This window comes from Manacus vitellinus, unplaced genomic scaffold (assembly GCF_001715985.3).
Source record: "Manacus vitellinus isolate BGI_N305 unplaced genomic scaffold, ASM171598v3 scaffold_6_pilon, whole genome shotgun sequence".
Lineage (NCBI taxonomy): Eukaryota > Metazoa > Chordata > Aves > Passeriformes > Pipridae > Manacus > Manacus vitellinus.
In genome coordinates this window covers 19,508,006-19,531,283 of record NW_021940750.1, presented here as the reverse complement: position 1 = coordinate 19,531,283, position 23,278 = coordinate 19,508,006, and the positions used below count along the sequence as shown (strand labels likewise).

General features: G+C 52.2%; 2 protein-coding genes across 4 annotated transcripts in view; one reads left to right on the top strand and one right to left on the bottom strand.

Moving 5' to 3' along the window:
• The first annotated feature begins 5,519 nt into the window (after positions 1-5,519).
• Positions 5,520-10,915, top strand: SYNDIG1L (synapse differentiation inducing 1 like). The gene is made up of 4 exons (XM_018082263.2): positions 5,520-5,572; positions 5,727-6,182; positions 7,426-7,563; positions 9,186-10,915. The coding sequence occupies exons 2-4, from the start codon at positions 5,754-5,756 to the stop codon at positions 9,342-9,344; spliced, it is 726 nt and encodes a 241-aa protein (XP_017937752.1). The 5' UTR covers positions 5,520-5,572; positions 5,727-5,753; the 3' UTR covers positions 9,345-10,915.
• Positions 10,916-17,865: 6,950 nt separating this feature from the next.
• The window catches only part of VRTN (vertebrae development associated), a 13,120-nt gene continuing 7,707 nt past the window's right edge, over positions 17,866-23,278 (bottom strand). For 2 of the 3 annotated variants that reach the window (XM_018083040.2, XM_018083041.2), the window contains one exon: positions 17,866-20,183. In XM_018083040.2, the coding sequence (XP_017938529.2) occupies positions 18,155-20,182 (2,028 nt within the window). In that variant the 5' untranslated portion in view covers position 20,183 and the 3' untranslated portion in view covers positions 17,866-18,154. Of the gene's footprint in view, positions 20,184-22,859; positions 23,188-23,278 lie in introns of those variants that run through there. The other variant, XM_008924973.3, reaches the window with a different exon arrangement.

The following is a 23,278-nucleotide window of genomic DNA, read 5'->3' as shown; positions in this document are numbered from 1 at the left end:
TGGGATGTTCACGGGCAGCATGTCCAACTTGCTGGAGCTGGAGACAGGGCAGTGGGGGAGCCCCAGCCCTCCGAACCCCTGGCGCGGCTCCTTCAGAAGCAGCCCGGCTCTCCCCTGCTAGCCCCGGGGATGGATTTGCTGTTTCTTACCATTAGGAGCAACGCCTTAGCTCTGAGCACAGCTGGGTCGGAACGCTGCTGCAGAGAAACGTTTTTATCAGGGACAATAAAGACTCGATTTCCACCTGGAAATTGCCCAATTTGACTTGTGAACCTTGAAAAGCAGCCTATCGCATCCCAATCCTCAGAGCAATTTAGTCTCTGTTGGAGCTAGGAGCCCATTGCCGAGGCACTGGCTTTCCACCTGTCAGGAGATCAAAACAAGCATTTTATTCACTCCTTTCCAGCTCTATCAAATGGGCTGCATCAAAGTTGTGAATCAGGTGCTCTACATCACAAATGCGTCAGCTATCCTTCCTCTAATCCATGTCCACAGGCTCTGTGTCACCTTCTTCTTTCTCTCTTGGTCCTCACCAATTCTTTCCCCTCCAGCAGCTTCATAGTCCTTTTCTTCTTCATCTTGGTTGCCAGGGTCCAGCTCTCTGCCTGGCTCAGATGTCACTTTGCTTCTTGCCCACCATTTCCTCTCCCAGTGCTGTACCTAACGTGCTCTTTTGCTTCTCTGTGTACCACCTCTGCTAGCCTCATTGAGGCTGTCATGTCCCACCACCCTCCTCTCCTGTCCCACACTGAGAGCTGCCTCATCCACACAACCCTTTGCAACCCCCCGGCCACCTCATCTGATGCTCCTGCCACAGCAACCTGTCCCAGGACTGGTGAAGGCTTTGTTATACCCCAGGGATGAACAGTCCCTCACTGCACGCCAGTGCTGTACCCAAGGCAGGAGCAGCGATGTAGAGACGGGCTTGAGTGTTGCCAGAACAAAACTGCTTTCTGCAATCATGTCTGCAGGGCTGATGAAAGCAATTCCTTCTCCTGTTGAGCTGTGTTTCACCCTGTGGGGCTCAGGGCTGGGACATGTCAGGTATCCATGCTTCTGTGTGGGATCCTGGGACTGAGAGAGGACTTGGTCTGCCCCTGCCAGACACAACGTCCATGAGCCTTCAATACCTTTCCTTCATCCTCCTTCATCCATTACCTTTCCAAAATGACAACTTTCCTCCTTGCGATGCTCTGCCTTTGCTTCTCAGCAGCCTTTGTAAGCTGGTTTTCTCTTGAGCAGAATTGCAAGCTTGGATGTCCAGAGGCAGAGGTACTGTCTCCTGGCAGGACTTGGGCCTCTGGTTAGAAGCCTAAAAGCACCTCCTGAGAGCTTCTAGGAAGGCCTGGACTCTGGGAAGGGTGCTTGACATATCTCATATGCTTTCCTGCTCCATCAGGTGCAAGCCCACCTCTGTCCCAGGGATATGGCAGCTGTACCTGGCTGTGATGCTGCGTCACATCAGCTGTATCAGGAACAGGCATTCACACTGTTCCCTGCCCTCAGATCAGCCAGGGCATGGCAGTGCAGGAGGGCACCACTCCCCGAGGGCACCAACTTCCCCAGGTGCTATCCTGAAGGGGAAAGCCATTGGTCGTGGTGGGCTAACCTCACTCAGGAGTCTGGGGACATGCATCTCAGCCACAACCTGCTAATGAGCCCAGGAAGCAAGGCAGAGTGTTTGCCTGACAGGGCAATTAAATGATGATTGATTCCTGGAACAGCTACTTAATTCATCATTAACGGGTTTATCATAGCTGGCATCAGTGCCAAGGGTCCCTCTAAGAACTGCCTCAGGGGATGTGGTGTGGAGGTGAGATCTGTGAAACATAAAGCTATATTTGCTACCTCTTTATTTTCATGCCTTATTTTGGCTCCTTTTACCCGGTACTCGCCTTGAGAAGCTGAGTACACAACACAGCTGTGCATTTCTCACTCTGCTGGGGACCACTGCAACCGGGCTGGGGAGCATGGAGGTCCCTGCCCAGCCAGCTGGTTACAGGAGCAGCCACGCAGAGGGGGAGGCAATTCAGTAGGGAGCCCGCAGCTGTCAGTCGTCAGTAGAGCTGCAGCAATGGTTTGGTTTGACAAGGGCACTGAAGTCTGCCTCTTCCCAGGTGTGCCCTCCCCTGGGCTCCCGTTGTGCATGTATGCTTGTATGTGTGCACCATCCCTGTGCACTTAGCAGCATCTCACCACCATCACCTGCTGCCAGTCCTGCCCAGACAAGCCCCGTGTGGCTGATGGATATGCACGCTATCCAGGGTTGCTGATAATGAGGTCAGAGAATGGCCACTCTTTGCCAATTTTGTCTTTTATGGCTTCCTTGCTTTCATCTGCTGACTTCATTCCTTTCCTTTCCCCAAGCTCGGTTATTAACAAGCTGTCTTTATTACCAGGCTTACTTTATTACTAGGCTTACTTTATTAAGTCCCTGTGCAGCTAAATTCACTGTAGGATCCAAATAACCCAAAAGGGGTTTGGGGACAACTGCAGGGCTGGTGTAGCTCTTTCATTCCCTGTGTGTGTGCATGCAGGGTTGGTCCTTGCCCTCTCTGCCACTCCCTCTCTAATGTTATCTCTAGGGGTCTGATGGCCCTAGTCTATGCCTTCGAATCCAGATCATTTGGTGCACGGTCTCTATGCAATGTGCTAATCTTGGTGACTAAGGAGTGGGATGGAACTCTAATCCCTCTGACACTGGGACTCTTCACATCAGCTATTGGAGAAAAAGGTTTCAGCCTGGCTGCTTTCCAGCAGGTACACACTACAGCACACTGCTATAGGCATTTGTGATGCTGGCCCTCAGTGTCCCCTCTCCACCGCTGACAAATGCCGGGTCTAGGCACCAGAGTGCACTTAGTGGTCCTTTTGCCTATTTATCGGAAGCACGGTGAGATCTTCTGTATTTTCCCCTCATCTTTGCAGTTCTGTTATTGCCCTATCCTGCTCCGAGGGAGAGCATCGGCCCCAGCTCCCAAGAGTGGAAGGCAGCAAGGAAAAGAGAGTTTAATACAGGTAAATCTTTTAGAATCCCAGAGGGTACAAGGCTAGCATGGACTAAATCCCTTTAGCTGTAGCCCTGCCCCGTCCATGCTTTGTGCAGCAGCTCTGAGATCCTGGCCCTGCTCTAAGGACAGCCCTCAAAGGGCAGTTTGAGGAATCAAAGAGGTTTGGGCTCTCCCTCCTCCCCTGGGACAAAGCCTTCAGCCCTGCCCAGCCCACATTCACAGAAACTTCCCCATGCTTCAGCAGTATTTTCCTGTGGTTTCTTTTCCTACCCACACTATTGCTCTTCTAAGGAATGTTCACCCTGCGTTGTTCACTACCTGCAAACCCTCCCTGCCTCTTCCCCACAGCCCAGGTCAGTGAGCCATCTCCCAGCTCAAAGTCAACTGAGTACATGTCCAGCAGCAGTCCAGCTGCATGGGTGCACTCATCCTCCACTGGTTCTCTGGCACCTCCCAAACTGCCTTTTCGGTTTCCAATTCCTCCCAGCTCCTTTCCCTTCTTTCTCCCCCACGCGCTGTTTCCCAGCACTAGCTGCTGTGAATGTGTGGCTTTCCCACACAGCTCTCCCTTTCTCTAACCTGCTGCAGAAGACCCAAAGCAAGAAGCACAGCAACTTCCACACAGGCAGCACCCACTGCCCGGTGGCCAGCAGCCTGCCTGCAGTCCATATGCTGGTGTTTCTCAGCACATTTGGAGCCAGCTCCCTTCAGCAGCTCGCAGCAAGATCCCATTCCTCCCTACCCTAGCCTGCTGTCAGAAGCATTTCTTGAGATGAGGCATGGATGCTGTACCAAAACTGTCAACTTTCTCTTACTAGTGCTGGGCTTCTTCTTCTGCTTGGGCTGCTGCTCTCAAACAACACTCAGTGATTGATCTCTTCTTACTGTTTTATTCAAAAGAAAGATATTTTATTAGAAACCTAATTTGCATGTTAAGGTAGGCAAAGAAGAGGATTGTTGTTTCCTTGCCTGAAAACAGGGATGAAGCTTTGAGCTTCTCTGGGTCTGCGTAGAAATAAAACCACCTTTGATACAAATATGCATCTCTCTTAAATATTTTCAAAATACTTAACAGCCATCTGCTGCACAAGCCATTACAGGCTTTATTAGTAAGGTGGGAGACTGCAGAAGGCAGAGAATGGTTTTGGGGAGGGAGAAGTGGAGGGCGTTCACCAAAACACGCAGTTTTAGCAGAACAGCTCCATTTTCCATTACAGCTTTCTAAAATGTGATGACCACTGCCGGAACAAAGCCCATGGACAGGTCCATTTAAAACCATGTACGGCCCCCAAACCTGCATGGCATGGCAGAGTTTGGCCAAGGGACCACTTGAGCTTTTCACTCTCTGGGATCTTCAACTCCAACTTCTTTACTTTTATTTCCTCCTTGAGGACAGATTTAAAGCCAAGGTGATGTGCTGTCTATCAGAAAGCCTAGTGCACCTTGGGGAATCCTATAGCAGGAGGAAGTGTGCCTCTGCTACACAGCATCCTGCAGAGGACTCAGTGACTGAGGTCTCTAAGAAGGACAGGAACATTTGGGGTTGCAAGGCAATAAGGTGGCATGGTCTAGGAGCCAGGAAAGTGCTAGAGAGAGACCATAAAATGCAGGGCTCGGGTACTGAAGAGCACAAAGTAATTGTTTCTCTCTCCTGGGGAACACTGATATTTCACTGCACGTTTTCTTTGTGCCAAGGTGGGTTGGGAAGCCAAAATAGCAAATGCTCCTCTGAAGAAAAGGGGTGGAAATATTTAATCTCAGAAATTTTCATGGGGAAAAAAAAAAGCAGCACAAGGTTTCGACACTCTGAAATGGAGGAAGGGAGAGGGAGGTGAATTTCCCCAAGGAATAAACCCATGCTGACATTTGTAGCTGAGGATCCTGTTTGGACTCAGAATTTTCTGAAGCTGGTGGCCCAGAGCCAAGGCTGTACCGCTGCTGCGGTACCCAAGGGTGGAGCTGCTTTGATGTGATGGATCATTTACTTAGAATGTCATCATTTCAAAGTGGACCAAGCCCCCTGGGATCTCCCCTTTAATCTCGCATCTCTTTGTTCCTCCTCATGGCTGGCTGAGCATCCAACACTCCCACCCAAGCCTAAACACCACCTCCATGTCCTCACAGCAGCCCCCTGCCTTCCCTTGGTGGCTCACTGCTCTTGCCCCAGCTGCAGCTCAACCTTGGAGGAGCCCTAGAGAACCTCCCATCTACCTGCAAGTCAGTTAGGTGTATGTGTAATCTCCAGAGGGCTGTAATTCACTGTGCAACCCTCTGCTTTGGGAAGTCAGGGAGGCCCCTTGAGTGACTGTCAGCCTCTTAACTACTTCTGTGCTGTCTGTTAGGCAGCACACATTATGAACCAGCAGAAAAGATGCAGTAGGTCCTTTCCTGTCAGGCTGCACGTGGCCAACCCAAGATGCATTATAGATACACCAAATCCTCATCTTAATCCAGCCTGAATCAGATCATCTTGTTGCAGGGCTGCATCCTTATCTTACTACCAGCAGGGGAGAGACGAAGAGATGCTCTGTTTGCTGAGATAGCATTCAAGCTGTGCAGAGGTGGGGAGGACTCTTGTTTTCTCCATTATTGCCAATATTTTCTGTTCCCACTAGCCTCATCTCGACATCGACTCTGCATGGGTGAGAGGCTTTTCTGCTCCCTTGCCTTGCTGTAATAACAGCCTCTTCCCTTCTACCGCCTCTGCTCCTGCAGGATCTCTTCCCCCCTACCACCAACAGCATGGAGAGTGTGCGTGAGCTGCAAAACCCGCTCTTGGCCAAGGCCAACGGACACCTTCGCAGCAGCTATTCTTACCACCAGCATCACAGCCAGGACTACTCCAGTCATCACTGCCAAGGGAAACTGTATTCCTACATCTTCCAAAACGCTGGCAGTGCCAGGACTCACCAGCTGCTGGATGCCAGTTCCCTGCAGCTGGCTGTTGAAGCCTTGTACGGCCCCAGTTTCATCCTTGTGAAGGATGAGACCACTCTCAAGGCCAAGGACAGCAAAACAGAAAGTTGTGAAACCACTTTTACAGAAAGCAAAGAGGCTCCATCCGAAGCTCCTGAAAGGCACGAGGCGCAAGGGTCCTGCCTGGTAGAGAGTGACATCCGCATCCAAACTGTGTCCTATGAGGTGGAGGAAGATGAGCTCCAGGAGTACGAGGTGAGCTTTGCCAGGTGGGATGGCACTGAACTCCTGTGGTAATTCTGAACATGGGCTCAAATTCTCGGTAATTTATTCTCCCATTTTTACCCAGAGCTCCCCCCACACCCTACCATCTCCTGCCTCATCAGTCTCCCTGTGCACCCAGTATTTCTTCTTTCTCCTTATCATTTCTGCTCCTTTTCCCTCAGTGCTGACCTCAGAAAGAGGTCAGGTTCCCTAAGAGCAGCCCGCCTGCAGGCTGCTGGGAGCAAAAGGAAGGTGGGTCTCTGCAGAACCCTTGGGATATGGGGACCCTTTGACAAGGGCAGCCTGCTGCTGCTGTGGCACTTGAGCTGAGGAGAAGCAGCAGTTCTTGCATAACAGCAAAATTCATATGCCTCATGGCAGCAGCTGAGAAAAAGCTTATATATAAAGACAGGATGAATCCTGCAAAGGAAGAATGAGAGCTAACAAAGCAGCCTCATTGCTGTGCTGTGCCCCACCATGGCTTGAGCAATGGTGCCAAGGCTAGGAACATTGTCCAGGACCTTGAGAGGTGGAAGTGGGTCCCCGGAGCCCACTGGAGCTGATGTCTGATGACCCAGCACAGCTCTGCTGCTTTTGGTGTTGGTGATGTGGCCTTTTCAGATGGCATCAGAGGTGTCCCCACCTCTGCATGCCTTTTCCACTGAGACAAATCACTTCTAGGGTGGTCTGAGGCTGGCCAAGTGGTGCCCAAAGGCAGGAGTGTTGACTGCAGCCACTGAGCAATGTACTTACTGGGGGAGAGGGCATGTTGCCCCTGCAATGGAAGCTCCAATTCAGCTGCTTTCCCTCACTTCCTGAATTAGTTTAGCAGGATATTGATCTCCTAGTCTCTAATGGGGATAAGGCACTTTGTTTAACTTTGTTTAAGCTGACAAACAATCAGTTCTGCCAAAGCTGAAGATATTTCAGTTTAAGACTCTCTCTAATGCAGGGAAATCCCAGACCCCCAGCAAGTGAGCTCAGGATTTGCTCTGGCAGGGAGCCAAGAATCCATTCCACTTTTGAATTTGCTGAGCTACGTTGTTCTCCATTAAACCACGCTGAAGAGTCTAAAATATTTTTAAAATTTACTTCTTGAATTTGCTGGTGGGAATCATATGAAAATATGTGATAGGGCCAGGAGAGAGCAGAAGCTGGGAGGTGAGGGGCTGAGATGCAGCCGATAGTGAGGCACAGGGAGGTGGGCATGTGCTGAATTCATCTCGTTTTTCAGAGCGACTCCTCCAGCGACAGCGAAAGCGAGGATCATTTCCTGATGCTTCCCCCCAGGGACCACCTGGGTTTGGCCCTTTTCTCCATGCTGTGTTGCTTCTGGCCCCTGGGGATTGCTGCTTTCTACTTCTCCCAAGGGGTAAGAGATCTTGTTGCTTGCCTGTGTGTGCTGAGCACTGGAGCAAGGGCCCTGCAAGCCACAGCAGCCACACCTGGAGGGCCCTGCAAGCCACACCTGGAGGTGGCCAGCACCTTTCTGGATCTAAGGCTCATCTCTGTGCCATGGCCATAACTCTGAGGGTTGAGGCAAAGGGTGATGCTGGATGTCTCCACAGTTGTCGCGGGGTTGCAAGCCTTCCAGCTCTGGTGTGGGTTACTGGGGGTCAGGCTTTTCCTTTGGGTCTTCTGGGTGTTATTTAGGGAACTGGAATTGCTCTTGGCCCTTTGCCCAGCTTCTCACTCTGGCATTTTCCCACCTGTCCTCCCACTCTCCAGTAGAGCGGAGGTTCTACACCATGACCCAGATTGAGGCAGCTCATGCCATAGGAACCAGGCTGCTCTGGAAATTGGACACAAAGGAGATCCTGGTGTCCATATCACACTACAGCTCCTCTCTTGTACTTGTTTCTGATGCACATTGGCTAAGCTATGGGAGCCAATGCCAGGCTGGCAGAGGCTGGAGAGGGAGGTGGCCCTCTGGCTGCACCAGCTCAGAGGAGCTGCTGCCTTCTTGAGGGCTTAGCCCAGAGCCTGGGCTCACTTACTTAGTGTTGACCCAGAATAATTCATGCAGAGCTAGGGGATTTACTCCACATTTGCACAGATGCTTCTGTACAAAGAATAGGTGAGGGGAGGTATTAAGAAGTTAAATCGAGAGAATAGGAACAGAAATGGAAAAGTGTATTATATGAGTGCCTGGCACAGAGATGGTGAGAGGCAGGGGAAGCATTAATTGATTAGGACCCCAAGGAGCAGTTGATTTCACATTTTTCCACGTGGTGCAATATAGCACAGTGCACTCTCCATGTGATGACGTACGTGGGGCAATTTATATCTAGCTCCATAACTACCCCTTTTGTTCACTCACTGAGGCAAGGACCATCTCTTTATTCGACGTCTGTGCACAGTGATCTCCATGTGGCAACTTGAATACAAGTAGTAGGTAATACCAAGAGCACTTAGAATGTGCCCTGAGCACTTAGAGAAGCTGGAAGTTGCCATCACAGAGAACCAACACCCACATCTGTCTCCACTGCTGGCTCCATCAACCCTTCTATAGCAAATAGGCTTCAACCAAAAACCCCACACATGAAAAACCAGGTGGCAGCAGAGCCAGACCAATGGACCACGCTGTCTGGAGTCAACTCCCTGAGACTAGGCAGTACTCAGTACATATCTGTACAGGGTATACTGGTATCTAGTTGGTGCCGCACAGCAATCACCCCAAGCACCAACCATTTGCCTGCTCTTACAAGGGTCCAGCCTCCCGCTCACAGCTCTGGCTCAGTGCCCAGATGGGTGCTTTCAGACAAGCAGCTGAAGCCCACGCTTCCCTTGGAGGCAAAATCCACAGGGAAATGTGTGTAGGTGGCACTGCTGTTCTGAGCCCTCCCTGACTGGCAAACACCGTGCTGTCTGTTCCCAGTTGCCATGGGACAGTGACCAGGGAAGGGAGACTGACTCAGTAGTGAAACAATTGCATGGTGAGTAAAAGGCCAGGTTGATACAGCTGTGAGCAACAAGCATTTCTTCTCCTTCCAGACCAGCAAGGCTGTCTCCAAAGGAGATTTCCATCTGGCCAGTTCAGCTTCCCGCCGAGCTCTCTTCCTTGCTGCGCTCTCCATAACCATCGGCACAGGAGTGTACATCGGGGTGGTGGTAGCACTGATTGCTTACCTCTCAAAAGGGGGCCATGTGTAGCTGCCACCTGCATGTCACTGCCATCCCTGGCTGGGGCCCTCCTGGGATTGAGCTTTCCTGTGGAGCACAGAGCACCAGTGCCTGCAAAGGCTGCTTGCACAGCCAGACCCTGGCATGGATGCACTATGCAGGTTTTTTCTCCTTTCAGAGAAACAGTAAATCCCTGTTCTCTCCAAGGCTGTAGCGTGCCACCATCCAACAACAGGGAATTGAGAACCAGTCTGTCTGCTGGGACCAGGAGGAGCACATTTGCCTGATGGAAGATGTGCATGCTGCTACTGGGCTGGTGCCACCACCCCTCATCTGGGGCCACAGCTTCCCTTCTCAGCCCTGTAGCTGGGAGAGCCATTGCTGGTGCCCAAGCTTGGCCCACGAAGAGGGCACACAGGGAGGAGAGGGGATATGGGGCCAGAGAATGACCGCTGTTTCTTCCAGGAGGCCCGAGTCCTGGTGGGGTCTCCAGACTCCTGTGATGGGGACAGCATTCTCACTTCAGCACCACGGGGTGGCACCTGGCTCCTCAGATGCAGTGAAGTAGAAGGACAGAGCATGAACAAGACCAAAGGGCATGCTCTACACATCCCTCTGCTCTACACATCAGATCCCTGATCCACAGGAGAAATCCCAGTTGCTGGCCCATCCCAGAAGCAAGGAGGAAGGCAGGCTGGTGGTTGCACAACATCTCTTCCATTCCTGGTGCAGGCTGGTAAAGACAGCAATGTTTTCTCCATGTTAATAATGACTGTCATGATGATCCCAAGTCTGAGCCCCCATACAGTTGCCATCCCAGAGTGCTGGGCCCTAAAAAGACTTGTAATTGAAATCTCTACTCAAGAAGTGACCTGGGAGGGGTGAAAGCCTGAAGGATTCTACTCTTGGCACTAAGTCAGGGCCCTGCACACAAAGAAGGATGGAAAGAAAAGGCTGACATCACATGCAGAGTCTGAGGTGGGAGTGCTGTTTGCAAGGGGATGAGATCCAGAGAAGGAAGAGACATGGAGGGAGCCCAAGACACAGGGGGTGACCCCAACACACTCCTTCCCATGCCTTGGAGAGGGATATCTCCATCCTTCCTAAAGCCTCTGCTGACAAGGAAATCCCCAGCATCCCCACATACATCTTCCTTTTGCTTACTTGTATATTGTCAGACATGTTAAGTACTTCAGAGGTGGGTATGAAGGCAATGGCTGCCCCAAAAAGGCATTAAGAGGCTATGCCTCACCCCCCACTCCCCAGCATCCACCTTGACCATGCCTCCTCTCCCTGGCCATGGCTCCCCTGTTGCCTCTTTCCCTCATGTGCAGGGGACTGCAGGCAAACTCTGGGCACCCCTCACCCCCTTCCCAAGGTTTCTGGGCAGGCTGCAGCCAGCTTTGCAAGAGGCACAACATGTTCCTCCAGCTGGGTGCCATTCAAATGTACATTTCATACTAAAGAAGCATGTTAATGTCTGCAATTGCTGTTGTACTTGAGCCATAAAAGAGAGAAGCGCATCAGAGACCTGTACAGAAGCTGATCTGAAACTTCCCATTGCGTTTTATAACATGGAAGAGCTAATAAAAAAAGCAGGAGAAAAGTCTCTGTTTATAAGAATGTGGAGCTGGCTAGCAAAGAGGTGAGCTTTGCAGGAGTGTCACGCTTACTTAAACCTGGAGGTGTTTATGCTGTTCCCAAAGGAAGTTATAATCTAGCCAGTGTCTGGGCAACTTGGAGGGAGATGTATTTCAATGCAGATCACAGTGAGCAACTAACACTGAGAGCGGGATGGTGGTGTAGGCTGTTTTCCCTGTGTGGAAGGGACGAGAATTAGGGAGAGAGAGACTGGAGCAATGTGTGTGTTCTGGCTACTGTGTGTATAGCAGAAGCATAAAATAAAATGTGCTTGAAGAGGGGCAAAAGAATACAAACATAGGAGGGAACAAGCAGATCTTGCTTCTGATGGTGGACAGAGACAGAATTTGCAGGGAAGGGCTGGGGTGTCCAAAAGAGATGAGATGGCTTAGAGAGGAGTGATAAGGGGCAGACTCACCCAGCAGCTGAGTGACAGTTTTCATTGCCCTGTCCTGCATGTGCTCAGCCATCCTGGCTGTCCATCCCTCCAAATAACCAAGCAAGACAAGAGCACTATTTCAGAGAGGGGATGTCTGTGGGTACCCATGCAGCCGGGGCGACCAGCCCCACAAGCCCCAGCTCATTGCTGTCCCAAAAGCCCTCCTTGTCTATCCCCTTCAAGCACCCCCAGCTGGGGGGCAGGGGTGGAGGCTTCCTACCAATTCTGGTCCAGACAAAATCATTGGGGCTGCTAGACCAAAATCTACAGTAAGAAATTGCATTTACCTGTGCATTTGTAATTCTTCCAACTGGATTCCTCCAGGGCTGCCATGGGTGGGGGTGGGGTCAGCAGCCCACTCCCCATGGGCAGCCTGTGCCCCTGCCCCCCAAATTGCTTCTTTGACTTTTTTTAATTGGAGATGCCTGGGGAAGGACAAGGCCAAAGGGCCAACAAAATTAAAGTATTTTCCACTAATAGCCTGAATCTCTGATGACCTTGGGGGCGGGGAAGAGGAGAAGGGGCTGTGCCACAGCATCTGTAAGGGGGGCATTATGCAAATAGAGAAATTAGTCAGAAACCTGAAGGGAAAAGTGGAAATTGAAATCTGAGGACCAGCATGGAGATCGCTGCTGAATAACTTATTACAGACTCACAGTGTTACTGCAGCCACCTGAGCAGAAGGGAAGGAGGCAAAAAGGCAACAAGACACAGCAAAGGAACACACAAGCTCCAGAAATTTGATTAAGCTTAAAAAAAAAGTTAAATAAGCCATGCCAGTGGCTGTGGAAGAGGTGTCTCTTCACCCCCTCCCTCCTGTCCTCCCGGAAAAGGGGTCCCTCTCCCAACCGGCACCCCCAGCCCTACTCCAGAGCCCTGTAATGGTCCTGATCTCAGAGGGAATACTCAGAAATGCAAAGGAGGGTAGGAGGGGCAAAGGAGGAATAGCTTCAAGTCCTGGCCTGGAAACATGTCTAGCCCAGAAAGGAGAAGGGAGCCTGGCAGGTCACAGCTCTAGGAGGCGATGCAAAGGGCAGCAAGTGCAGAGACCATCTGTGCCTGTGCAAAGGGGCGATGGGGAAGTGAGATTTCTGGTGGCTGATGAGGGAGGATTTGGGGTTCTCTGAGAAGGAGGTGGAGGAGGGTCAATTAAACAGTGATATCTTACAAGAGTGTACACCACAACCTGCTGTCCTTCCCTGTATCCTTTTTAAAAAATAATCATGAGGTGCTGAAGAGTCCCATGACATATCAGAATAACTCCTCTATTCATGAATAATGTGTTTTTCATAATTAGGATATCTCTCTGCAACTGAGTTCCCCACACTCTGGCTGCGGGTGCCTGTCCCTGTGCTGTCCAGCACCCCCAGCACAGATGCGGTCCTGCAACCCTGGCCCCAGCAAACCTGGTCCATTGCCCTCCTGCCCACTGCTCCCTAAATGACCATGTCCTGGCCCAGTCCCCCCACCAGTACTCCCAGCCATTGTCCTAAGGTAGTGACACCAAGAAACAGACACAGAAAGTCACCAGAAAGCTCATTCACTCCCCATCTCCCCAAATCTGTGCCCAAACACCCCTCTCTTGCCTCATACACTGGATTTTGGGTTGCAAGAAGTATCATGACCAGGTATCCCAGATGCCCTCCCTGCTGTGAGGACAAGACCTTGGGGACCAAGCCAGACCCACTCCCTGGGTTGGCTGAACATGCCCTCCATTCCTCCCCTGCCTTGGAGATGCTCCTCACTCAGCCAGGAGTTCAGAACAGCAGTGTCTGAAGTGCACTGGGATTTGGTTTCTTTTGCCAGCAGCGGAAAACACGCTCTTCCATCTTGGGCTTCTTCTGTCAAGGTGAGCACTTCCCAGGAGGCCTTTCTCTTTAGAAACAGCTAACGACAGGGTGGAGTCTGTACCAAGGGTGGGGCTGGCCTTTGAATCTTGCCTCCTTCTGGGATACAGCCAAGAAGAAAGCTACCAAGGGAAAAACCACCAGCACCTCAGTGCAGATCTGAGCAACCAGTGCATCTGAGCTGCCGCCTGCTTCCCCCAGCTCTGCTCACACTGCTTGCCCCTTGGCGAGTGCTGTGGCATGCCAGAATGGGGCCACTGGCTACAAATGGGGCCTGGGGAGTGCTAACAAGGGATGCTGGGATGGAACCCTACTGGATCTTGCTCCTCTTCCCTCAGGGATGAGGCAATAGAATGGAGGAGAAGGAGAAAGAAGCCGGTGCGGTTTGTGGGGGAGACAAGACCCCTGTAGGCCCCTGTCCCCAGACAAAGAGATTCACTGGTCCTCCCAGCCTCCTCACCTGCTCTGTTTGTGGTCAGCCCCAAGGTGGGTTATGTGGAAACCACAAGGGCTGGGCTGGACATGAGGTATCCTTCCTGCTGCACTCCCTGCACCTTTACTGCCTGGGAGGACAAAGCCCCTTGCAGTGGCAAAGCTACCACCTGCTCTCTGAGCAGCACATGTCAGTGGGATGGGATTGTAACCATGCTGATGGGACAGAAATGCCTCAGTTCTCCCCCCATCTTTCCTCTGGAGGCTGGTGAGAAGAGACACTGGGAAATAAAAGCAGAGTAAGTCCTTTGGCTCACTGAATGGCACAGTCAGTGTTTTCCCTTCACAGTAACCTCGTAAGGAAATAGCTAATTATCTGAGACAGGGCGTCTTCTATTTCTGCCCCAAAAAAATTAAAAATCATTTAGCAGTGCATCTCTTCAGTTAGCTTATCCTTTCCTCTTTGCTTCCTCAAAACAGCCTGCAGTGGAGAGAGCATGGGGAGGCACAGCCTGTGGCAATGCCATCTCTCCTGGGGCTGGCAGGAGAGGATTTTTGCAGAGAGAAGCCAATTAAGAGCCATTACTCAGGCATCAGCTGCTGGGAAATCAGGAGTCTCATTACCTCTCCTCTCCCTGCAGATGTAGGCACCGGCTCACTCTTCCACAGCCTCCAGTAGCCACAGGTGCAGGAACACACTGCTGGGGTTGAGCTGTCCCCACGGGGCAAGAGGACAAGTGGTGTCAAGAGGGAACAGAGCGCTAGGTGGGCACACCTTGCTGAGAATAAGGCAGATGCTGTCCCCATGGCCAGTGGGGAGCCATGGGGCTTGCTGTGATGCCACTGGAGGGGTGACACACTGGAGGGTGTTGGCATCACCCTCCATTGCTCATCTGTCCCTTTTGGTGCCAAAGTCTATCCTAGCACAGCCCCCTCCCCAGTCCTTGACCAAGCAGTATCCAGGCATAGGGACATTTGGGGAATACATCTACAAGTGCGCTGCTCCCAGCAAAGCACAGGAGCTATCTTGTGAACTGTAACCCTTTTGCCATCCTGAGATGCTTTTAAGACCAACAAACCAACTGCCTGTGCAAAATCTGGAGGCAAAGTCATGCTTGAGCTAACACATACCAGCTCAGTGCTTGGGCATAATCAACTATTCCGCTGCGCTGCACTGGCCACCTTCTGCACCTGCAAACTCCCTCCCACGGACACGAATTGGGTGCATTAGTGGCAGAGCAGAGCCCTAAATTGCAGGTAGGTGGCAGGCTGCTGTCCAAGTGCTTTGCAGCCCCCCAGCCTTTGCTTTTCAGTCACCTTTTAATTTTCATCTTTTCTGGGGTCAGCGCTGTAAGCACCTCTGTGTGAGGAAGTTTAGGTGGCACCTGAGCTAAACTTCACTGCACACATGCAAAGAGAGAGATTTACCATCCAGTATCTGGATGTGGAGCAGCTGAGGCTGCCTCAAATTCATCTCCCACCACCAGCTCAAGATGAGAGCAGCACGACATGTACAAATCAAGTGCAACAATTTCCCCCCCATTTAAGCTCTTCTCAGCCACAAACCACATCAATAAATAATGAACACCCACTGTTTAGGTGATGCCATGGTGGCAGTGACCCACCATGGCCTGCTGCCATCAAGGCATAAGGAGGGAGAAACATAAAGGCACTTGAGGCACTTGTAAAATCCCTCAGAGGGATGAGTATTATTTTCCTACCATGCCCCTCCCTCCTCCCCCCCCCTCCCCCAGGCATCCAGCTAAGGGTAGAAAATCCATCACACCTAAATCTCTTCACTAGGACTTCCAAAAAACATCTTGCAAGGGAGCCCAAGACCAGCACCCAGAAGAGATTCATCCTGCAACTGCCCAGGTGTGATGCTTGCAGCACTCCCAGTTAAGGGAAAGTTTGGTGATGGGAAGCAGGAGAAGCCTTTCCTGCACTCTGCAGAGCACTGGGTCCCACAACGCAGGCTTCCCCCAGGCTCTACTGATGCCCAGCTGTCTCCAGCAGCAGCTGACCGCCACCCACCCTGCTCTGGCATGCTAATGGATGCTCCAGCCCTGCTGCCAGACACAGTCTGCCCCAGCTTCAGTGCCACCCACATGAACCTCTGTCAGCACCCACAGGCAGAAAACTCACTCTCCCTGCTGCTTCCTTTGGTTCAGACAAGGAAGGGAACACTCTTGGGGGTCTTGTGTCCACCTTCAAAGCTGCTGCTGCAGCCACTGAAAGCAGCTGTCTCCAGCCTCCAGCAGTTTGGAGACGCAGGTAATCTTTCTGGAGTAATTACCAGATCACTCCCTTAGAGGAGTTCATAGATGAGTCCTCCCTGGCAGCTAATTACTCCAATTACTTCCTGACACACAGAGCCCAGGGCTCTCTGCAGTAGTACATAGCAGTGCTTGGCAGCTCCCTGCTTCCCTTGCTCCCCATGTGCTTCCCTTCCCACAGCACCCCTGCCCCAGAACCCCCCCTGTGGGACCACACAGGGTATTGCTGGAATGTATGGATGGTGGTGAGATCCCACCATCACTAAGGACAAGGAACTAAACGGTTTAAGAGATGCCCCAGATGGTGGCTCAATGCTGCTCCTCCTGCGCTGCCCCACCTCACAGCTCAAACCCAAGAACACCACAGGACAACCCTGAGCACCCCTTTCTCCTGCAGGCTACTACAGAGAAAAATTCAGCCACACTTCCTAGCATAGGGCCTCTCTGCCTAGGAGGCTCACAGGGAGCGAACCCAGACTATGTCAGGAGCATGACTGGGCTGCAGCAGTCAGTGAGAGGTTCCAGATATCTTGAGAAAGGAAAAACAAGTTATTTGTGAGCAAGACTGGGGGGAGGAGGACAGATGGGGAACAGACACACCACAACATGTGTTATAGCATCTCAACTCTAACAAGGTCACCAGAGCTCCTAATGCCTCTGCAAAGACCCTGAGGATAAAAAAAAAAAAAGACTCAGGTCTGCCAACTCAGCCTCAGGGGCTGACCTTGTAAATACAGGCCTCAGGAAGCTCTCTCCTCACACCAGTAGGTTGCTCTGACTCCTGGCAGCTTCCAAGGAAACAAGAGCAGGTACTGCAATTGTTACTACAAACCTCAATGTTAGCAGCCAGCCCCAACCTCCTACAGTTTAGTCCCACAGAGCCATGCTGGCAGACACCACAGGAAAACACACACACTAAGGGGATGAGGCTTTCTGGAGTCAGGCAGAGACTTTGCACCCCAAGATGCTCATAGGGCAGAGGTGCAAACAGCTGGTTTCAGCCTCCCAGTACAGCACCACTTCAGGGCAGGACCACCAGCATCTCAGACATTGCCACTGCATCCCTGCTGTCACACAGGCCTGTGCCCACTCATTCATCTCCAGCCTTGCATCTGATCTGGGAGGCAAGCCTTGGCCCCTTACCAGGGAGACCACAGCTCCAACCAGGTCTTCAGAGCGCCACCAAGCAGCAGATTGTCCCCAGGGCCCAAGAAGCAGAAGAGGACCTTCTCAAAAGCAGGGACTGAGGTGTGCACAGTCTCTCCCTGCCCACAAGACAGTTTTAGAAAGCAGACAGGGAAGGGAAAGCCTTGCCTAGAAATCACACAGCATGAGTTAGAAACCACACAGGACTAAGAGTAGAAGAGTCTTTATTGCTTTGGTTTCTTACAAGTGAGATATATGCACCCAGACTTGCTGCTAGGAGAAAACCATGTTGCTTGCAGCACAGCGCAGGGGATGCAAGGACACTGGGCACAGAAGTTTCAGTCTCTCTGACTTCTCCCAGGCACCAGGGAAGAGAGACCCTAGAAAAGTAAGGCAGCTGCCAGCTCAGGAAGCAAAGGTTTGTGTAAAAGGTTATTGCTACCAACCTCTGCTCGTCTAGGAAAGATCAGAACAACCCAAGGCAGGTATTAAGAGCCAGAAAACCAAGTGGCATCAGCACTGACCCCAAGTGAAGGTTTTATTCTCCTTAGCTGGGAAGAACCCAGAGCAAAGATGCTTCTTGCATAAAGCTGAGCACTCCCCAAGCCCCTCCTCACCCATAGCTGAGCCAGCACTACTCTGCTCACTGAGGACATGCTGGGCACCTCCACATCACTCATTCAAGGCACTGCCCGGGGCAGAGAGGCCTTCACATCCTCCATCTCAAGAGGTCCAGCAGCATCTCACGACACTGACACACTACTGCCTCCCTTGCTCATCCCCTGAGCGCAAAAAAGAGGGAGAACAACTTCCTGGCCCCTCTTCCTTTGGGGCAGCTCAGCGCCTTCTCCTTCCATTCTTCCAGTCTCTGGGAATAGGTGCTGTGAGAATGCTCGCATACCTGATTGAACCACACAGAAAATAAAGCCAGAGACTAGGAACAAAATAACACAAAACCAGAACAAAAGTTAGAGTGAGGCCCCAGCCCAGACACCCCACCAGAAAGCCAAAGGGCACATCAGCAGAGGATCTGTGGCCAAGCCAGCTGGCAACTGGCACTCAGGCATCCACCAGCGTCAGCCCATCATGCAGGGCACGCTTCCACATGTAATAGGTGGAACGGGCTGTGAGTGGGAAGCGGGCACTGAACTCCTTGTAGGTTGGGAAGTTCTTCGACTCAAAGCGCTGCTGCAGGAACAGCTTGGCCTGTGCCTTGAACTGGGCAGTGGCAATCACATCCATCACAAACATGCGGCTGTTGGCTCTGTCTGACATGGCATAGCCCGAAATGGTAGTGTTGCACGGGATGGCAGGCACTGGCTTATCTATGTGCTTGGTGGCTCCCTCCACTCGGCACTGGGGCTTGAGGCCTGGCTCCACTCTTGGAGGCACCAGGGAAGCCACACGGTTCAATGGCTGGCTGGAGCTAGTCCAGGGCAGGCGATGCTGCCCAATAGCTTTGCCACTGCCCTTCCAAAACCAGTAGGCTGTGGAGGAGAGAGATGGGTAGCGCAAGCGGTACTTGCAGAACGGCAGCTGCCATTGCTGGACCTGCCTCCTGGCCACATCTCGCAACTGCATTCTCCAGCACAGAGAAGGCTTGAGCTGCAGGAGACTCCTGGGCGCTGGCCGGTCTCCATTTCGTCTCTTCCTAACAGGCACGCTGTTTGGCTTCAACTGCAGGAATGGCTTTCCTATAGGTAGAGTTTTCTGGTTATCCAATGGTGACTGGGGGTGTTTGAAGTTGGGGTTCTCCTTGATTGCTTTTCTTCGCCAGTTGTAGTAAGTGGACCTGGAGATGCCAGGGAAGCTGCGTTTGAAGCACCTGTAAGGCACCAGAGTGTTCATAGAAATGCATTTCTCTAAGTAGGATTTGGCTCCCTGCATGAAGATTCCTGCTTGGATGGGGTCTAGGGAAGGACTCTGGGATCTTAAGCTCGCCTGTGAATTAGCTGGCTCATTCACATCAGCCTTTTTTAGAACATCCCTGTGAAGCTCCTGCAACCTGTGAGCCTCAGACAGAGCAGAAGCATCACCATTGACCATGCTCTGCATCTCATGCTTCCAGGCATAGTATGTGGATCGGGAGATTTCTGGAAACATTTGTCGGAAGTGCTGGAGGGGGATTATATTGCCCTCCTGAAAGCAGGACTGAAGGAAGTGTTTAGCTGCAAACCTGGCAGCCGCTTTCTGCCGGTGTTCACGAGACTGGCGCTTCCAGCGGTAGAAGGTGCTCTTGGTAATGCTGTACCGGTCACGCAGGTTAGAATAGGTCAGCTGGGGGTCACTGTTCAGCAGCTCAAGGGTCTTCATGGGCTGGACAGGAGGCTCTGGTGAAGGTGCTGTGGGTTCTAGTTCCTCCAGGCCAACCACAGCCACAAAGTACTGCGCTTTGAAGACCTGCCGAGAGAGCTGCTGCCCCGACCACATGATGTGGAGTGTGGAGGTTTGCGGGCCGCACTTTCTGGGCCGGATGAGCCGGTTGAAATAGGGACGGATCTTCAAGTTGCTCATGGGATAGATAGAGTAGATGTTACACTGCAGTACTGAGGCAAGGGCATAGACATGCCACATGTTGGCAAAGGTGCCAGGGAAACAGGTAGCTTTGATATCAGCATCGAAGATGGCCTCCAGGATAGCCATGGGAAGGCTGGTCATCTCCGGGGTCTCTTCAGTGCAGAGGGAGTAGCGGGCAGCCTGCAGCATCACTTTGGAATCAATCATGCCATTCAAGTAGTATTGCTTGTGCAGCAGCATCTCCACGACGGTACGCACTTGCAGCTCCAGGCTGAGGCTGGGGTTGCCCCAGAGCAGCACACTGGCAGCCTCAAAGAGGCGGTTTCCCTCACCTTTGCAAACGAGAGGCAGCATGTTACTTGGGGCATCCTCAGGATAGAGGCTCCTGGCTACCCGGTCAACCTCTAGCTCATCTTGGAACTGACTCCCACAATAGCCAGGCAGGGAGAAAGATGACAGGGTCCTCTCCGCCTCCAGTGCAGCACTGGTGAGACCCTCCAGGCCAAAGCATTCAGTGGCTTCTTGTAGCTCCTGCAGCACAGACTGCACCAGCTGGTGCCGCTGGATCATCCTGAAGGATGGCAAAAAGAAAGAATTCACTAGAGATGAAAACGGTGTACAGTACAGACTGCCAGGGGCCTGGCCTCCAGGTCCAGCTCCTGCCCAAAGAACAGGATGGGGGAAAAGGTAGAGGAAAGGCCACTGCTCACCCCTCCACCCACACTCCCAAGGACAAAAGGAGGAAGCCTGGGTCCTCACAGGCAGACCTGGGACCGGGACAGGAGCTCAGCTTGCTCTCCAGTGACCTCTGTGGGCAGCACACATTGCACACATCCTCCACATGTCTCAAGTGAAACTAAGGAGTGACTGCATCCATTGGGGTGGGAAGCCACATCCCCTCCCACCCCTGCACGCCTGGCTTTGTGCCTGGCATCACTTCTACACCCACCTCCCCCACCAGTACCTCCATCCTTTCCATTTTACCATTCCCCTACCAGCACCGTGAGAGAAGGGTTTCTCTCAAAGGGAAAGCATTTGTCACCTCCGCAGGAAGGGACCTGTGACAGAACAACACTGCATGCCGATATGGAGGATCCTGGCTCAAACTGTTCAAGCTCAACAGAAGAAGCAGCAAGGAGCTTGTCCCCTCCCTCAGAGGGGAGCACTGCAGCTGCAACCATTGCATGCACTGAAAACTGCCATAACAGAACCTGGGATGAGAGGAAGAGACAGAGCCAGCCGAAGCCACAGTTACTGCTGCCTGAGCTGACACTAGATGTCACTTGGTGCTCAGCAGACACACACTACCAGCCAAACAGAAGTCACAAGAGGAGGGCTTCTGCTAGATGAGCTACAGGGCAAGAGGCAACTGGAAAGTGCAGACCTGAGTGGGTAGTTCAGAGGCTGTATGGAGCCCTCCTCCCTGTCTGAGCTGGTCCCAGTCCTGTCCTCCCTCCCTCTGCATGCCAGTTCCCACTCATGCAATACAAAGGGTCAAATCTGCCTTCTCCTTTTTGTCCAGCTTTTAGACACCTCTATGGCTCTGCCCCCACCACTCCCAAGGGCTTTCATGATGGCTGCGCACTCTTTCACCTATGGTCCAGCTTCATCAGTGCAGCCCTCTTCAGCATCCTTTCACCACCAGCCTGCCCAGTCTCTCCCACTTGAGCCAGTTTTCTCCAAAGGACCACAACACTCAAATAAGAATCACAATCTCCTCCATTTTCTCCTAAGGTTTATTCCCATACTGCCCCCAACATGTAGGGCATCACTTTGCAGCCTACTTAATTCACATCCCAGCCTGAGCCCACCTTCTCACACTTCACAGATATCATTATGCACTCACAGCTCCGAGGAGAGATGGGCAACAGCAGGGCCAGGCAGGAAAAGCAGGAGCTCAATAAAACAGATATCCTGCCTGACCTCTCCCAATTCTTAGCCCTGCTGCAGATATGGTTATTATTGCTGTAGCATCTACCATACCCCATGACCAAACCACAAACAAAATGAGGTACCAAAGAATCCCATGGACACATACAGGCTCTTCACCACAAGGAGCCTCTCTGCTGCTGCTGCCCCTTGCCTTTAGTCAGACTACAGGTAGTCACCATATCCAGTCACTTCCCCTGCTCCAAACTCCTCCAAGATCTGCATGTCAGAGGCCAGAACCATCTTACAGCTGCTCCCACAGCTGTGGGGCATCAGTNGCTGCTGCCCCTTGCCTTTAGTCAGACTACAGGTAGTCACCACATCCAGTCACTTCCCCTGCTCCAAACTCCTCCAAGATCTCCTGCATGTCAGAGGCCAGAACCATCTTACAGCTGCTCCCACAGCTGTGGGGCATCAGTTATCAGAGGCAAACACAGGAAAATGCACACAGCTGTGAAGCAGAGAAGATAAACTGTCCTAAAATCCTGGTCTGAGGAAGTATGGGGTTGTCCCTTCAGGTTAGGTGTGTATTGTTATTCTCCTGGAAGTTCAGAGAAGTTTACAAATATTTTGACTAAGCCTGTGGTAATATGTGCTTGAGGAGCTGAAGCAAAGGCATCCCTCAGGAGAACTGTAGGGCTGACAAAGCCCAAGTCCTCCTTCTCTGGGGCCTGTCAAACCCTTTAGGGCCAGCCACCTCTCTCTGCAGCAGCCACTCCTTCCCCTTTCAGCAGCCACAGCCTGCCACTGTCCCACCAGCAGAGCCAGGAAAGGCAAGACAGGCTTTTTTTCCCCTGGAGAGGGTGAGGAGCTGACATAGGCTAGGGAGCATCAGCAACAACCCTGGTCTTTATGTCCTTGGGGCATTTCCCACCCCCTTACAGCTTGGGGGAGACATAGGGAGAGAGAGCTGGGGGCACAGGACTTACGCCTTTTCTTCAGTGACAACTCCACAGATTCAATGTCACTGCCAGCTCCTGCTGCCCAGAGCAATCCTAAGGCAAAACCCACAGCTGAAATGGTGGAGCGGGGCTTGGGTAAATCAGAAGCAGAAGTCAGACAAGCTGGGGGGCTCGGTTCATTGCCAGATCAAACCCAGGCAGCTCTCAACACAGGGGACCTGCTACAAAGGGAACACTTCTCCCCGCACACCCCCAGGGAAGCCAGCTGAACACGACAGACAAGTGCTCACTAAACTGCCTCAGCACCAAGAGGTAAGCAAGGGAGCTTTTCACAGCAGATAAAAGAGGTTTTACCTAACCTGGCTGCTTTTGCATTGTAACAGATAAGGAAACACTTGAAGATCACATTCCCTCACCTAAACTGATGGGCTGGTGGCATCCAGTAGTGCAAGTTCCCCCAGCCAGTCCCAAAAAACGCTCCCACCAGCAGGAATCTTGGAGACTTCAGCTCCTGCCGCCCGGGCTGCCCGGCAGCATTGGCACCTCGCAGAAGCAGGGGTGTCCATGCATCCCAGCCCAGCTGGGTTAGGTGGCTTGCTTCCCAGTCCCAGCTGCGGGCTCAGGGCACCCCATCGGTAAAGGCTCTCATTTGACCGTACAGCAGGAGCACAGAGGCAGTAGTCTCCAGGAGCTATCTAGGCTTGAAACATCACCGGGGGAGTTTCAGTGGGTGAGTAGCACTGGCAGCTCAGGCAGCCTGCTCAGTCTGCCAATACCCACATGGCCACCGAAGCCCATGAACATCGCTCGCCGGGAGAGAGAAAAGCCTGGGACC

Excerpts from the sequence above, each read along its gene's own strand:
- SYNDIG1L (XM_018082263.2), top strand. The coding sequence starts at position 5,754 with ATGGAGAGTGTGCGTGAGCTGCAAAACCCGCTCTTGGCCAAGGCCAAC. Across the intron at positions 6,183-7,425 it reads ATGAGCTCCAGGAGTACGAG|AGCGACTCCTCCAGCGACAG; the intron begins GTGAGCTTTGCC and ends CTCGTTTTTCAG. Across the intron at positions 7,564-9,185 it reads CTTTCTACTTCTCCCAAGGG|ACCAGCAAGGCTGTCTCCAA; the intron begins GTAAGAGATCTT and ends TTCTCCTTCCAG.